This window comes from Pagrus pagrus (assembly GCF_965226575.1).
Source record: "Pagrus pagrus genome assembly, chromosome: 16".
Classification (NCBI taxonomy): Eukaryota; Metazoa; Chordata; class Actinopteri; order Spariformes; family Sparidae; genus Pagrus; species Pagrus pagrus.
In genome coordinates, this window is record NC_140200.1 from 12,453,060 (window position 1) to 12,467,839 (window position 14,780).

General features: G+C 42.4%; 1 protein-coding gene across 8 annotated transcripts in view; it reads right to left on the minus strand.

Annotated features, from left to right (window-relative positions):
• syne1a (spectrin repeat containing, nuclear envelope 1a) overlaps positions 1-14,780 on the minus strand; it is a 130,406-nt gene that overhangs the window by 3,795 nt on the left and 111,831 nt on the right. For 7 of the 8 annotated variants that reach the window (XM_084376640.1, XM_084376639.1, XM_084376636.1 and 4 more), the window contains 19 exons: positions 13,999-14,124; positions 12,769-12,924; positions 12,014-12,172; positions 11,591-11,757; positions 8,412-8,574; positions 7,694-7,881; positions 7,356-7,506; positions 6,519-6,701; positions 6,182-6,319; positions 5,518-5,709; positions 4,588-4,906; positions 3,768-3,836; positions 3,197-3,330; positions 2,630-2,756; positions 2,303-2,514; positions 1,424-1,630; positions 1,048-1,176; positions 321-584; positions 142-219 (listed from right to left, as the gene is read on the minus strand). In XM_084376640.1, the coding sequence (XP_084232766.1) occupies positions 142-219; positions 321-584; positions 1,048-1,176; positions 1,424-1,630; positions 2,303-2,514; positions 2,630-2,756; positions 3,197-3,330; positions 3,768-3,836; positions 4,588-4,906; positions 5,518-5,709; positions 6,182-6,319; positions 6,519-6,701; positions 7,356-7,506; positions 7,694-7,881; positions 8,412-8,574; positions 11,591-11,757; positions 12,014-12,172; positions 12,769-12,924; positions 13,999-14,124 (3,162 nt within the window). The remainder of the gene's footprint in view (positions 1-141; positions 220-320; positions 585-1,047; positions 1,177-1,423; positions 1,631-2,302; positions 2,515-2,629; positions 2,757-3,196; positions 3,331-3,767; positions 3,837-4,587; positions 4,907-5,517; positions 5,710-6,181; positions 6,320-6,518; positions 6,702-7,355; positions 7,507-7,693; positions 7,882-8,411; positions 8,575-11,590; positions 11,758-12,013; positions 12,173-12,768; positions 12,925-13,998; positions 14,125-14,780) is intronic. The other variant, XM_084376638.1, reaches the window with a different exon arrangement.

Here is a 14,780-nt window from a genome sequence, read left to right on the forward strand (position 1 = left end):
AAACATTTATACTAACTATAAAATGTGGTGGAAGAGAGGGAATATCTATGAGATGATTACTAGGGAACAAGAATGGAGGCTGTCTGTTATATAGCAAAGAGGCTAGCCCCCCCTACTGGACATTAAGAGGAAAAACATTACCAATCGTTTGCGACTTTGGACGGTTGCCTCTGAGACAGGGGCAGCTGATCGACAGACTTCAGGCAACGGTAAGCAACCCTGAAAAATAAATCAGAACAAGAACAGTCATTATAATAGTCAGATCTTAATAAACCTGCTACTATTTCAACCCCCCCTTCAATCACTATGTATTTTCTGACCTGCCGTGTGTCCATGGCCTCCATTCTCCTCTCCAAGCCCTCCAGGTCTGAGCTGACCTCCCTGAGGAGCAGCCTCAGCCTGTTCAGGATCACGTGCACCTTCTCCTGGGCCTCCAGACAGTCGCTACCCTGAGCCCGGACCTGCTCCGAGGCCTGCGACTGCAGCAGCAGAGTCTGAGGTCTAGCGTTGACCAGCAGCTGAGCTGACAGCTCCTGAAGGGACGACACCTTCTGCTGCGAGTCCAGCAGCTCACGCTTGATTTGCTGCGCGAAAATAAAAGACAACGTCTTTTCAACATCTTTGCTTTTAAACTGCTGAATGTTTTTCACTTGATCGTACAATGGCATGTCTTTTTGTATTTATGTATTACTTTGTACTTTTATCATGCTTTTAATTTGAGGTAGTCAGACCTCTGCTTTACTTTCCATCTTTGTTATTTTTGTATTTTAAAACACATTTTATGTTGTAGTTTTTCATTTTTGAGATTATATTTTCTTAGTCTATTGACATTTTATTTGATGTTACTGCTTATCTTTGTTTTAGTTTTCAGCTTAACTTTGTTTCTTCTTTTTAGTTGTGTTTTGTGTTAATAAAGTATAAACATTTGGTATCTTTACAGCCAAGGTTTTCAAACTGTTTTGCAGAACTTCAAGGTTTATGGACAGTTTTTGCCCTAAAAAGCAAAAATTTTTTGCGAAACATAAACCTTGTATTATAAAGACGTACCGTCAGTGTTTTGTGATGAGCTCGTAGCGTTTCACGATCCAGGTTGGGAGGGATTGGCACCACTTCGTTCCTCCTGCGGTCGATGTTCTCCAGCCACAGCAGCAGCCCATGGCTCATCTCGTGGAACTCCTGAGAGGCAAAATGGAGTATTAGACATTAATTATGTGTTTTACTTTTTGAGATTGGACTGTTTTTAACTGTGCTATGTGTCTCTTCCTACCTACCGATTCTATATATAGATCATGCTTGACATGCATACAAAGAAGGTTTATTTTTCTAACAAAAAAATAAACAAAGGTTTATTTTTCTGCAACATAATATCAGGAGGATGTCTGTTACTTTTCACACTTTCTTGGAGTGTGTGTGTTTTTATTACCTGGCACTGCATCAGTGCCCTCTGGAGCTCTTCCCTCCAGTCCTCCAGCGAGGTACCGAGCCGATCCCAGCGTGAGTTCATCTCTTTCAGCCCGTCCCTCAGCTCCCACGCCTCCTCGGAGTCAGGCTCTGATTGGAGGAAGTCTGCGCTGCTAAGATTGATGGACAACACCTCTGACTTGTGGGTATCCATCCCCTTCAGAAGCTCCTGATGGGACGAGGCAAAGAGGAAAAATATTCAAAACAGCATATTAATGTGGGGCAAAAGGTTATTTATGATGACTCTGAGCGATTAACCAGACTGAAAGTGGCTACGAGATAGAGGAAGATGAGAAAACATGAGGTGCATAGTGTGTCATGATTAAGCTGAGGTGGTTGGGACTCGTTAGAAGTATGTTATTAGGCTTCAGAGGGGTGTATTTATAGAGTACTGATATCTTTCCTAATGCTTTACAGGCAGCAACAGCTGGACAAGGTACTGACGCGCGTGTGTGTGTGTGAGGGTGAGTGGAAGGACAAAATTGTCCCCACCCTGCACGTGAAGTAGGACACTATTAACAAGGCCAGTGGGGTCAAATTACTGCAGACAAACTGAACTTCATGTACGGTTCCTGAAAGTATACTGTACAGGGACTGACGCAGCAGGGATTACAAAAACTGACACATGATAAAATGAACTGACAACTAATGTTTGCAATCTTCAAATGCAGTAAAACCAAATAATCAGTGGAAAAGGAGTTCATAACAGCTTCTTAGAAAGGATATTATTCTGCTGCAATTATGTTTTGTCTGACAAATAATCTACATTTCATAAAAAAACATTGTTAAGACAAACTCTTGCTTCTCTGACACAAGTGACACAGACATGCAGTAAACAAACCTTGAGCTTCTTGATTCTCTGCTGGATGGTGTGTATGTCGGTGCTGAGCTCGAGTCCTCGCAGCTGGCTGAGTTCAGCCTCAGACTGACCCAACCAGGCCCTCATGGTCTGCAGGTCTGAGATCAGCTGCTGCCACTGCTGCAGGTTCTGCTTGTGCCTGTGCTTCTCACTCAGAGACTGAGCCTGGATCAGCTCCCAGCGCTCGATCACACCTGGAGGGAAACAATCAGATCGGTTTAACACAGTCCGCACAGTATTTACAGGAGGAGATCATCTGGCTGAAGATGATATAATGTACATTTGTGTGTGTGTTTGCGTAAAACTGACCCTTTCCTTGAGTGTCTGTGCTGGTTGGGTTGGTGAGTCCTGGCATGTCATCCTCGTCTTCAGTCAGCTCTCCCTCCGCTCGCTTCACTGCGTCTATACTGCCTCGACACTCTCCCATCAGACGCATCTGGACGGATAATAACATTGACATGTGTTTAGTATAAACAAGACTTTTTTTTGGGAACATTCTACAAGAAGAGGTGTGCTGCAAAGAGTGATGTATGATAAACAACTTTTCTACTTCATTGTTTAAACATAAATAATTTGATTTATTCCAGTTAAGACTCTTCCTAACTTCTTGTATGTTATCTAAAGCCAAAAACTGAAAATTGTACCTTCAACGGAAAATATTAAAGGTAAAACTCTTTGGTAGTGGGTCTCATTTTGCCTCTGGATCCAAGAAAGTGACAAATGATACACAAATATGACCACAGACAGCCATAACTAACCATAAAAACCTAATAAAAAACACATTAATGCATTTAAACTTGAAAATATTTTAATGATAGTCATGTTTTGGCTCAAAATAAAAGCTTATATGTTGATTCTTAAATGTACAAGACTCACGTAGCCCATGTACGTGGAGTCGATTTCGGGGCTGGAGCTGTTGGCGGTGGCCTCTCTCTGCTGGAGGTGGTATCGTCCTGCATCCAGAGCCTGATCCAGCTGTCTGAGACTGGCCTCCAGCTGACCTGGCTCACCTGCACAGAGGTGAAGAACAGGGTCAAGAAAAACTAGACAGGTAAAGTCTTTGATGATGAGTGTTTTCGTTAGCATGCTGTTGGTGCAGACTGATGCTGGGATGTCATGCATTAGTCTGAAACAGAAAGTCATAGCAGAAAAGAACACAGTAGTCGGGTTTTAACATGTTAACGATGATATTAGCTGTGAAATAAATGACAAAAACAAACACGCAAATAAAAATGCAATGGTTGAGATTAGCATTTAGTGTTCTGGACGTCAGCATGCAGTGATGTCATCTTTGCATTTTCAGTATACAAAGATTTTGATGATGGAGGGACATGCAGCCTGGATGATGCTTCCTTGTGTGGCAGTTAATCAGTTTAAAAAAAAAGAGTGTTTTAGTTGTATTTTATAGCATGCTCTCCTATTTCATGCTGCGGCACCAGTTTCCTACCAGAGGATGATTTCAGTGTGTTCTCGGTCAGTTTTATATAGGCCTCTGGGCTCTCTGGGATAACTACATCTGGGAAGAGACACATACAACATACACTACTTATAATGTGGGCATGGTTGGATGTGATATCTGTGCTAATCGAAAATGATTTGATCTCGATGTTTAACTCAGAACTCTTTGATTTTCTCTATGTACTTTTCCTTCATGTTCTGTTATTCATCATCATTTGAATACTTTTTGGCGGAGATTGACCTCATTTGAAAAGATACAATAGATAGGTTGTTGTGAAGACAGCTTCCCTGGCAAAATGTTGACACATTACAAGTAAGGAGATACATGTTTATGTAATAATCTATTGCTCTGTGATGTGTATTTTCTCTTCAGAGACTTAGTGTCATGATGTTTATCATACTTGAGAGGGAACAGTGATTATATCCTCACCACTAAAACTTGATCAGTTCTTATTAATCCTAATTTTTTATTTCAAAACCATACATTAATTGCATTTTAATAAAACAAACAAAAAAACACTCACATTTCATTTACTTGTGGGAACTTCATGAATGATAAAATTGACTGTTGTATATAAATGTCACATGTTTGCATGCTAAGCTGACCTGAATGCTCAATTAATTGCAGTTAACACTGTCATCACATAATAATGACAAATTGTATAGTTTTATTCCAAAAAGAAGAATTATTTTTAAATTTCAGATCTGTATAATAAAATGTTACCAGAACATTTTATGCTTAAATCCACAAACAAATATCCATGAAGTCAATCATCCATCCCACAGTCATGTAGTAAAGTTGGACTGACCTGACAGGACCGTGGCAGCTGTCCTCAGATACTCATCCTCCTCCTCTTGCCCTCGGCTCCTCTCCCCATTGCCTCGCCCTCCGGGGCTCTCCAGACCTCTGCTGAGGTCGTAGTCATGGTCCCACTCCAACGGGATGGAGTCCACGCTGGCTGGAGTGTCGCGTCCCGAGCGGTCAGCCCGGACGAGGGGGGTCGTACCCGTGGCTTGACGGCTGGATGTGCGGGGCAGAGATGAGTCGCCCCACTGCAGCTCAGAGAGGTCTCCACCTTCCTCCATGTCCAGCTCTCTGTCTGAACCATCGAGCTCATCGTCGGCCAGCTGGGAGAGAAGGAGAGAATAATGTCAGCAGAATGCAAGATCATAGGAGGAAGAGAAAAATGCTAAATAATACATAAATTAAAGGGTCAGACATTGTTAAGGTCATAGAAGTTCAACATATGTGTTACTAGGAGGTGTGTGAGGTGCTGTGAGGTGAGCGTGAGTGCATGCATGTTTAACATGAGTGTGAATTCTGTTTCTGAGCAGCTGTCAGTGTGAAAGAATGTCGGACACATGTTTTCACCAAGTCACAGGTGGTGAAGGAGGACAGCTGTAGTGTAAATCTTGTAATGTGTTTACAGAACGCTTCGAGTTCACTGAGTCAACATCAGTTCCCTTCTCTTCACAGGGAGACTCAGTCAGCAGTAAATACATTAAGTGGTAACTCGTGCTGCACCTGTTAGTACTTCAGGGCTGTTGTGAAATGAATTTTCAATGCAAATCTGTCCTGCGAGGCAGAAATTTGCATAATAAATACACTGAAAAAGCAGTCCTGCATACGGAGTGAACACCACTTTAGCAGGAAACAACATTCCCTTCAGTCTTCGCAAGCATCAAGCACACATTTCTCATGTTATCCTGAATTGTGTTGTCTGTGTATCTTTACTCACAGGCAGTCGTGTGAGTTTCTTATAGTATCTGTCGACTCGTCCGAACACCTCCTGGCAGTATCTCTGCAGCTCCTCCAGCTCTTCCTCGATGACAGCTGCGTCCAGAGGTTCGCTCTTCTCGATCAGAGCTTCGCCCTGCCTGAACACCAGCTCAATCTTTCCCGAGTTCAGATAGATCTCCTGCTGGAATGCCTGAGGAACACACACATAAAGGAGGTCAAACTACAATGCAGGTTAACTAAAAATCGAGTATTTAATCAATCATGTGTCCAATAAAATGTTTGAATCACAGGAAATACCCATCATAGTGTAGCTGAGCTCAAAATTGTCAAAAAACTTCAAGGGTTTTCAAACTTCAAGTGACTAAGACAATTATTATTTTATTATTATTAAAATTCACATGTATGATTGTATTTTATATTTTTCTACATTGCATTCTACTAGAATGTAGTTTCCACACATCATAACCTCATACTGCAGCAGATAGTACAAGAAATGATAGAAAAGCTTAAAATAAAACAGGGTACACATTAACAGATGTTTTGTTCTGATACATGAAGGCTCCGTTTTGTATTAAGATATATATACTGTCGTGGTGTCTTGTTGGCTTGTTTTGTCATCTGAGAATCAATATCCAAACATTACGTCCGTCAGTGTGTCTCACCCTGAGCTGTTTTATTTTGGCCTGAACGTCACACTCAGAGAAGTGCTCTATGTTGGTCAGCTGGAGGTCCATCTCTGTCAGCCACACCAGGATGCTGTCTCGTGCCGACTCAAACTCCTCTCTCTGGCTGATGAAGTGCTGAAAGAACAGAGGGAGGCATGCAAACAACCATGCTTTATTGTCATTATCTTTTTAAATTGCTGGGTTGTTTCTAAATTAATTATATAACTGGATATTGGATATGGACATTAATTAGAATAGGAATACGAATTTGTCAGAACTAATGAAGACTTATTCTTGCAAACTTCAATAAATGAGCAATCCCAGACAATGTTACCTTGAGTCTGCGTAGGATAGCGGCGACCCTCTTCTGCAGGTTATCCCATCGCCTGTTCCCATCATGCACCATTTCTCTGAGCCGACAGGAAGAGTCGGTGCGGTTCTCCCGGGCCAGACGACGGTACTGTTTGTTGATGAGCTCCAGCTGGGTTAGGCACTCCTGAACCTGACGCTGGAAGGCCTGCGATCAAAAACACACACACATATTAAAGCTCTGAATGGGACACACGTTTATGCATTATTTCACAGGCAATATTAAAATTTTAATGTGCATGCGCATAAAAAAAACAAACAATTGTACTACACATGGCCCATAAAATCTGTAAACCGGTTTCTGTTCTTAAGTGAGAAAGAAAATGCAAGAAAAGTAAACTAATTAATAAGTGGGCATTCCATTTTAAAGCTTAAAAATATTAAATCTATGTTTAACCAAAATTTACTTTCAAACAGGCACAAACGCTGCAGATCTCAGTGGCCCAGGCCAGACAGTCACTTAGCAGGAATGTGCACGTGCAGAGTGATCGACTGCAGCAGCTGAACAGACCAGCGAAGACGAGTTTGAGCAACATGACACTCTTTACTTTTTTTTCTGTTTCCTCTAGACAGTGGCCGTCTCTCTGTAGAGATCTATTTTGCCCACATGGAGAACTTTAAAAAGATCCCAGCAAGCACGTATGAAAATATTATATTGCATTTGACTGTATGTCTTTTTTCCTCAGTTATGTACTTTGCTACTAATGCATTTATACATAGGTATAAATGCACACACACGGGCAACTGCAACTGTAGCTATCTTTTACTCCACATTCTGACCATAAAAGTGAAATAAACACACCTCAAACTTTTTAAGCTCCTCTTTAGCGACAGTATACAGAACTCCAGAGGAGTTGGGCAGAGCTGCTGTCCTTTCTGAGGTCTTCAGCCAATCCTCGAACCTGGAGTAGTCATCCAGAAACTTCTGCCACAACCTCCACGTCTCCTCAATCCTGCACAGAAACGTCTCTCAGTAAGGTCATAGACACATAAACATAACATCTACATAACATCTACATATGATTAAATGTAACTTTGAAACACACAAAAATATCACTGACTAACAATGTGTGAATCTTATCCCCAATGCATGCATTTGAATGCAGTATATAAGAATGAAATTATCCGAGAGGTACTGACTTGAGCCTCCTCTCCATGGACATGGCGCAGATGTTCCTCCAGCGTCTGTCCAGACCTCTGGTGGCCTGCTGGATGGAGTCGCACTCTGTCTCAGTAGAGCAGGCGTCACAGTCGTGCAGCAGGACTTCACACAGGTTCAACACTGATGCCACACCTGTGCTGTGTTTCTCTATGTCCCTCTGCAGCTCCTACAAATCATCCAGAATAATTACTTAATTTTTGCAGCACTTAAACATTACATGTGCGGTCCTGGCATGTGAATTGTCTGCATCTTTTATGCCATAGGAATAAAGCTCCTTTTATGGCACAAATAAATTCAGCAAATTTTCCAATAATGTCCAGAAGGAGCACAGTCAGCCTGACAAACTACAGTGAATGCATGTGTTGACTATCTCTGCAGCTCTGGAGAGAAAGGAGGTCAGTGAGGTCTCAGCCCACATTTGGAGCGGCAACTTGGCAGCAGGAAGGATACCAGTACTGACTGTAGGCTGGCTTTAAACAAACAGCCAGAGATGTATGCATGAGTCATGCTGTGATTTCCTCATGTGGTTCAGAGTCGCTCATTTTCCACCATCTCGATCTGAGTCATAATGTTCTGCTATTATTTAATATTTAGAGAAAAGTACATGTGTGCTTGTTTGTGTCTGTGAAGGTGCTTGTACATCTGAGTGTGCATATGTCTGGAAGTATGGACTGTTTCTTGTGTGGTCCCACTTGCCTGCTGCTGGTTGAGTTTCCTCTGAATCTCCTGGTCATCACAGGTGTCGTAGACGATGGGCCTGGACAGCTCTGTCTCGATGTGAGCCAGCCAGGAACGCAGGCTGCTCATGTTTTTATCTAACTGCTGCACCGCCACCAGGGTCTCCCTCAACTTCTTCACCCTGGTAGAAAAACGGAGGGAGAGTAAGTCAACGCATGGGGCGACTGTAAACACTGAGACAGGTGCAGTAGTGTGGTATGGGCGAAATGTGTTGACAGATTCTTGCACAGTCAGTATAGCAACAAACCATAAAATACAGTGTAAACAGTACTTGTAAATCACTCATTTGATTAAAGGATAAAACCAAAGTATATACATGAAAGTGTCAAATTAGACATTTTCTTACTTTCTTAAAAAAAATATTTCTTATTACTGTATATCAATGTAGAGTTGTTTATAATATAAAGAACATCTCACTAAAAAATGTACAACGGGAGAAACTCTTTAATTCACCAGAGAAACATAATGAAAACATCTTTGCATCTGGTTATGAATTAAAGCGTTACTGTGTGCTATGCTGAGCTAAACAGAGCAGAAGAGTAATAATGAGGAGTATTATTTCAGATCTGTGCAGATATTTTTGTTGGGAAGTGATGAATCTTTACTCGACCCTACACAACAACTGGGAACCATTTTGGATCTGTGAACGCCTGACATTTCCAAACCCTCTCCACTGCAATCAGTGATATGTGAAACATGTTTAAATTAGCCAACGTCCAACTCTTACAAAAGCCAGCTTCAACACCCCGCCCTGCAGAGCAATGCAACACTCACTGTCTCAACGCAGACTTTATTTAGAATCATGCAAACTAAATACCATAACCTGATAACAATAGACATAATTAGCAGGTCTACTCCTCTACCCTGCAGCTCTAATGTGCTGTGGCATTATGTGCTGCACCACATCTTGAAATTCCTACATCTGCTATGAGGCATTTCACAGTGCAACATACTGTAGGACTGTTTACATGATAGGGAATATATATTGCATAACCTCACACATAATCCACTGCACACACTAGTCTACCTTGATCAAATACACATTGCAAATAGTTAAAATGTGTAGGCATGTGTTTTAACACTGCATAAGGTCAGGTTAATTTTGGTGATGCTACATCACACTAACAGCGGCATTAACACTCCTGCCATTGTCTAAACTGTCTGGAACTTATTGTTCAGTCTCCACCCGATGCTCGAAACCCAGACTGGTAAGAACAACACTTGAGGAATTATTTTTGACACACTTGTTAAACCAGATTTGCACTTTACCATGAAGTTAAAACAAAATACATTAATAATGAAGAAAGAAGATAGAGTCTTCTAAAACTCTATGTAGAGCAGAAACATACTCAAAACATTCATATCTTGATGCTGTAGCTCTCCACATAAATAATCATTAAAAAAGAAATGTGCAGTATCTCTCACAGGATGTTATTCAACAGGGCAAGAACTTGTCAAAACACAACCGAACACAATCTAAAGTGCGTGAATAATTATCTTGGCATGAGGAAACCACATGAGGCTGATTCACTCTTTTTTAAGACTGTAGCTTGTTGGTTACAGTCTTAAAAAAAACTTCAAAATACATTCTCAAGCTTGTCCTGCCTGTTGACATCGCAGTCGCAATCCGGCAGATCCTCCTCGCTCGAGCATCCTGCCATATCATCCGTCCCTAAATCCAAAACCATGGGGGTGCAGAATTCCAAAAAGACAACGTAAACGTCAGGAAGCGCTGCGATCCAAACACTCTTCTCTTTCGTCTGCGTGCTCCACATGGGACTTTCTCTAAACTCTGTCTGTGCAGAAGGGGAGCAGGTAGTGGTGGGGTGGCACAACTGTGACTTATCAACTGTTGCTCTCCAAGGTTAAAAAAAGAGAACCCCAAACAGGCGTGAGTGTGTGTGTGTGTGTGTGTGTGTGTGTGTGTGTGTGTGTGTGTGTGTGTGTGTGTGTGTGTGTGTGTGTCTGTGTGAGAGAGTGTGAGTGCCTGAGAGTGACAAGTGCTGCTGGTTCTAAAAACAGACTTACAGTCAGAGGCATGTGCCACAGCGTTAGCCTGCGTCTGAGTATCGTACACTTAATACACACAAAGGGAGTGTGAACAGAAGCAAAGGCTGGAGGCTCCATGCATGTGAGTAAACTTCAATGAGCAGAGCCCAACGAGAAGAAAACTTCTCCAATAAAACATGTCTGCAGGAAAACAATAATAGATCCTTGTTTCCTCAGAGGATGAAAAACTAAAAAACGATGTTGATAAATGAATCCACAAGGTGAAAATTCTCAAGAAAAAACTTCATTGTCTCTGTGACGGCTACAAACTGCTTCTCCAGTTGTTTTTCAGTAAAGGACGGATATAAGAGACAAAGAGAGTGCAGCTGTCTGTATGAGGTCAGACTCCGTCCTCCCTTTCTTCCCTCGTCCAGTAAAGTCCCAGAGGGCAACAGCCGGAAGACAGCCAGGGGGGTTGTGGGGGTGTAGTTCGGATCAGAGTTTAGGCCAGGTCACTTTCAATTCACAACATGCAGAAAGAGGAGTTTTTGTTTTCCGTATTAAATCAACACAGAGATGAATACTTTCTCGCCAACTACTGCATTTTGGATTCACTGAGTTGGTACAAGACTGGTTCCAACTCTGGGAAGTAGAAGTGCCAAAAAGTCAGATGGAGACAAAAGACGAGCGTTGAGGAGAGATGAGGAATGTGACCTCTCTCTGCTTGGTTTGCAGCTCTGTTAAGTGGAGGCCCCACTGACACCAGCAAGAAACTCAGGAAATGCCTCGGCAGCATTGTGGGAAAATTAATTCCCCGTCACGTGTGCTGGAGTGTCAAGAAGGATACCATGGTAACGAATGGAGGCCAAGGCATGCCTTCATTAATAAAAACCTTTCACCACTAGGAGGCGTGATGCAGCACTGGATGTGTATGGTGAAGAATAAGCATGATGACAAACTCACCTCCCTCTTTTCATGCAAATGAAATGACTTCTAGTACACACATTTTTAAACTTTATTTTAATGACCCTGACTTTTTTGAACCATATTTTCTGAAGCACTTAAGGAAACGGTCGAAGTAATGTCCCACTCAAACTCTACTATCAAGCAACACTCTCCGCCTGCTCTTGAGAGTCTTGAACACCCACCTGGCAGCGATGAGATCCAGCAGGTGTTGCCAGCGCTCGCTGACTTTGCTGAGTTTGTGTTGGATCTCGGCAGCCTTGCTGTCTTGGCTGGCCCTGGCCAGGCGCTCACCCATAACCTGCAGCTGCTGCTTGTTCTCCTGAGCTACACTGATCTCCTCCTGGTAGTCCTGGAAGAGAGACGCACCAAGCAGGTTAACAGTTTTTATAACCCTCGTTGTATTTATAACCCTCTTCTTTGAGCTAAAGCAGTCTCAGGTTAATTTTTGATCTATTACAAAGTAAACAATGCACATTTAGGTATGTAATTAAGTCAGTAATATAGGTAAATAAATCAATCAATGCTGCACAACACTGATCAGATCTGGCAATGTCAGTTCTACATATTTGCATTTTATTTCAGTTAAGAATATGAGATGAAATTACCTTTCGCAGCTTTTCGATCATCTCTTCGATGCTGATGTCGCCATTCTGAGAGACCTTGCTCTCCATCTGTGTGAGCCACTCACACAGCTCCTTGTTCTTCTCATTGAACACGGCCCACTCGTTCAACTTCTCGCTCACCTGCTGCCTGCGCAGGGATAGCTGAGGGGACAAAGGGAGGACGGATAGAGGGGAAGTTGTGTGACAGAGGACAAGAGGGAGGAAGAAGGGAGGATATGATAGTCAAAACATGAAAAGGATGTGGCAATTTGGCGTTTTAGTAGTAAGGAAAGAAGAGGAAGATAAACTCATAAAGACATTAAATAATTAGAGGTCTGATAACATCAACCAGGGAAAGCTAGAAAACAAAAACCTACTCATGCAGCAACCAGAATATGTCCAGTCCTATTAATTATTCTAATTCTTTCTCAACCTTAAACAAAAACCCTTTCACAGTAACACACAGTTCAAAATAACTCTGCTGGTCCTATGTTTGCCATGCAAAGTCAGCTGCAGCTCAACTCTCGCTCTGTCAAATATATCACAGCTGTTATTACTTTTTATCTTCAGCTGGCATCAGTACTACATGAGATGCACTGTGTACAGGACAGTATTATTTAATTTAGTGGTCTCTCTTTATATTCATGTTTACTGAATGCTTAACGAGGAAACACTTTGAGAACTTATTGATGTAATAAAATAACATCAGCCTGATAAAAGAAGGATAAATCATGGTCATGTGAACAGTGTCAAAGTACCTGGTGGCAGACCTCCTCCCACTGGCGCTGTAGCAGCTGGAGGCGTTCCTGTAGGACTGTGATGTCATCTGCACTGACCACGCCCTCCAAGGAATCCCTCAGCAGGAACAAGGAAGTAAGGTCATCGGTCCAGCTTTCCACGCTGCTCTCCAACTCCTGCATCCATATGACATGACAAGAATTGACAAACTGGTAAGTCAGACGAGCCTGTTAAGATGATTCCTGTTTCTCCCCATAACGACAGCCACAGTCCAATAGAGCAGGAAAACCACAGAGAGAGCTACTGAAACTCGACTGCAGCTGCTGCATCCTCAGAAATAGTGATCAGAAAAGCAAAACAGCAGACTGACAATGAGTATTACAGCAAGGCATGAAAGGCAAACTTTCTTCTAAATGCAAGTAGCATAAAATAACATTGACATGATCCACTCAATAAAAATAAAATAGCAACACCCAAGGTTAAAGGCAGGAAAAGGTAACGGACAAATCTAACCTCGCATCTCCTCCTCCTCCGTCATTGAGACGGTTTTGCTGCGCTGTAATAATTTGTAGACCTGGAGAATGTGTCCATTACGCAACACACACACACACACAAAAGGAAGCACACACACACATACAAAAATACACCCCCACTGCCAACAGGGATGCTCTCTCTTGCTTGCGCTCTCTCTCTCATGCGCACGCACCCTCTCTTTCTCTCTCCTCTCTCTCTCCCAACCCCCTCTCTACTCAGCTGATGCTACTCACAGCCTCCCTCCTCCCCGAGGAGGACGTGTCATGCATGAAACATGGACTGCATACAGTGTCCAGTGGCTAACACAAACTGCAAATGATCATACTGTGAATTTTCACACAATAATTTGGTGAATGCTGCAGGAACAAACTCATCTTCAAAGCAAGACAAATATAAGGCACATCATTTCTTTAAAATGAGATAAAGACTCAAAATGCCGTGCCCCTCTACAGGACTAAACAAAATGCATACCAACAGTGTGAAACCAAACAAACAAGGTCACACAATGAGACAGCAGCTGATACACAAACAAGATTTTTTTTCCTTTTTTTTTTTACTACTGGTCTGTCTGTTTATCTGTTTGTCCTCGTAGCCAGATTAACAGAGTAGAGGGAGGGCAATCTGTGTCTGTCTGTCTGTGTGTGTGTGTGTGTGTGTGTGTGTGTGTGTGTGTGTGTGTGTGTGAAGTATTACGATGTGTATCAGATTTTCCTCACCTTGCATCTGATTTGCTCTGAGTGTAGTTCCTCATGGTGGTCCGGCAGGGGCACAGACAGCTTCCTCTTGAAGGCCCTCAGCTTCTCAAGTGATGCATTTATGCCCTTCTCACATCGCTCCCAGTTCTACATACACACACAAACACAGTATTAATTAGAGCATAAAACACACACACACTCTCACACATATGCACTTACACATAACACAAACACAGACTGCGGATCGTCTTCTACTCAGGGAAGTTGTCATAAATTCTTCCTGCTGCTGCAGCAGAAGCATCACTACGGTTAAACTGCAGAACACATAATATTAAACTGACAAACACGCACACACACATCAATCAAAGGCTGAAGTCAAGCAACATCAATTATCATGCCATACACAGCCCACTCAGCTCTGAAACTCCCAAGCAACACCATAAGACAGAGTGATACAGCAAAAATCCAACAGCCAAAGAAGAGAATTAGCAAAGCTTCATGACAAAAGAGGGAGGTTCTGCTCCAAAGGGCGCAGATTACAGCTATTTTTAGCCTCTGAGTAACGGTCCAGGAAAATCAGGGTAATATTTGGTAAGAAATGCTGCGGCAAAGTGGCATACCTGAGGCAAGAGTCATGGTAAAAGAACAGCCAGGGTAGGATGAGAATAGCTAAAGAAGCAGCTCTCTAAGTGCAAACCGAAGAGGACAGAGAGTGACTGAGATTATAGGAGAGTAAGATTAAGAGGAAAAGAGGGAAGAACCATGTACTGACGAAAAAGCCAAGGTCCCAGATGCATCTCTAA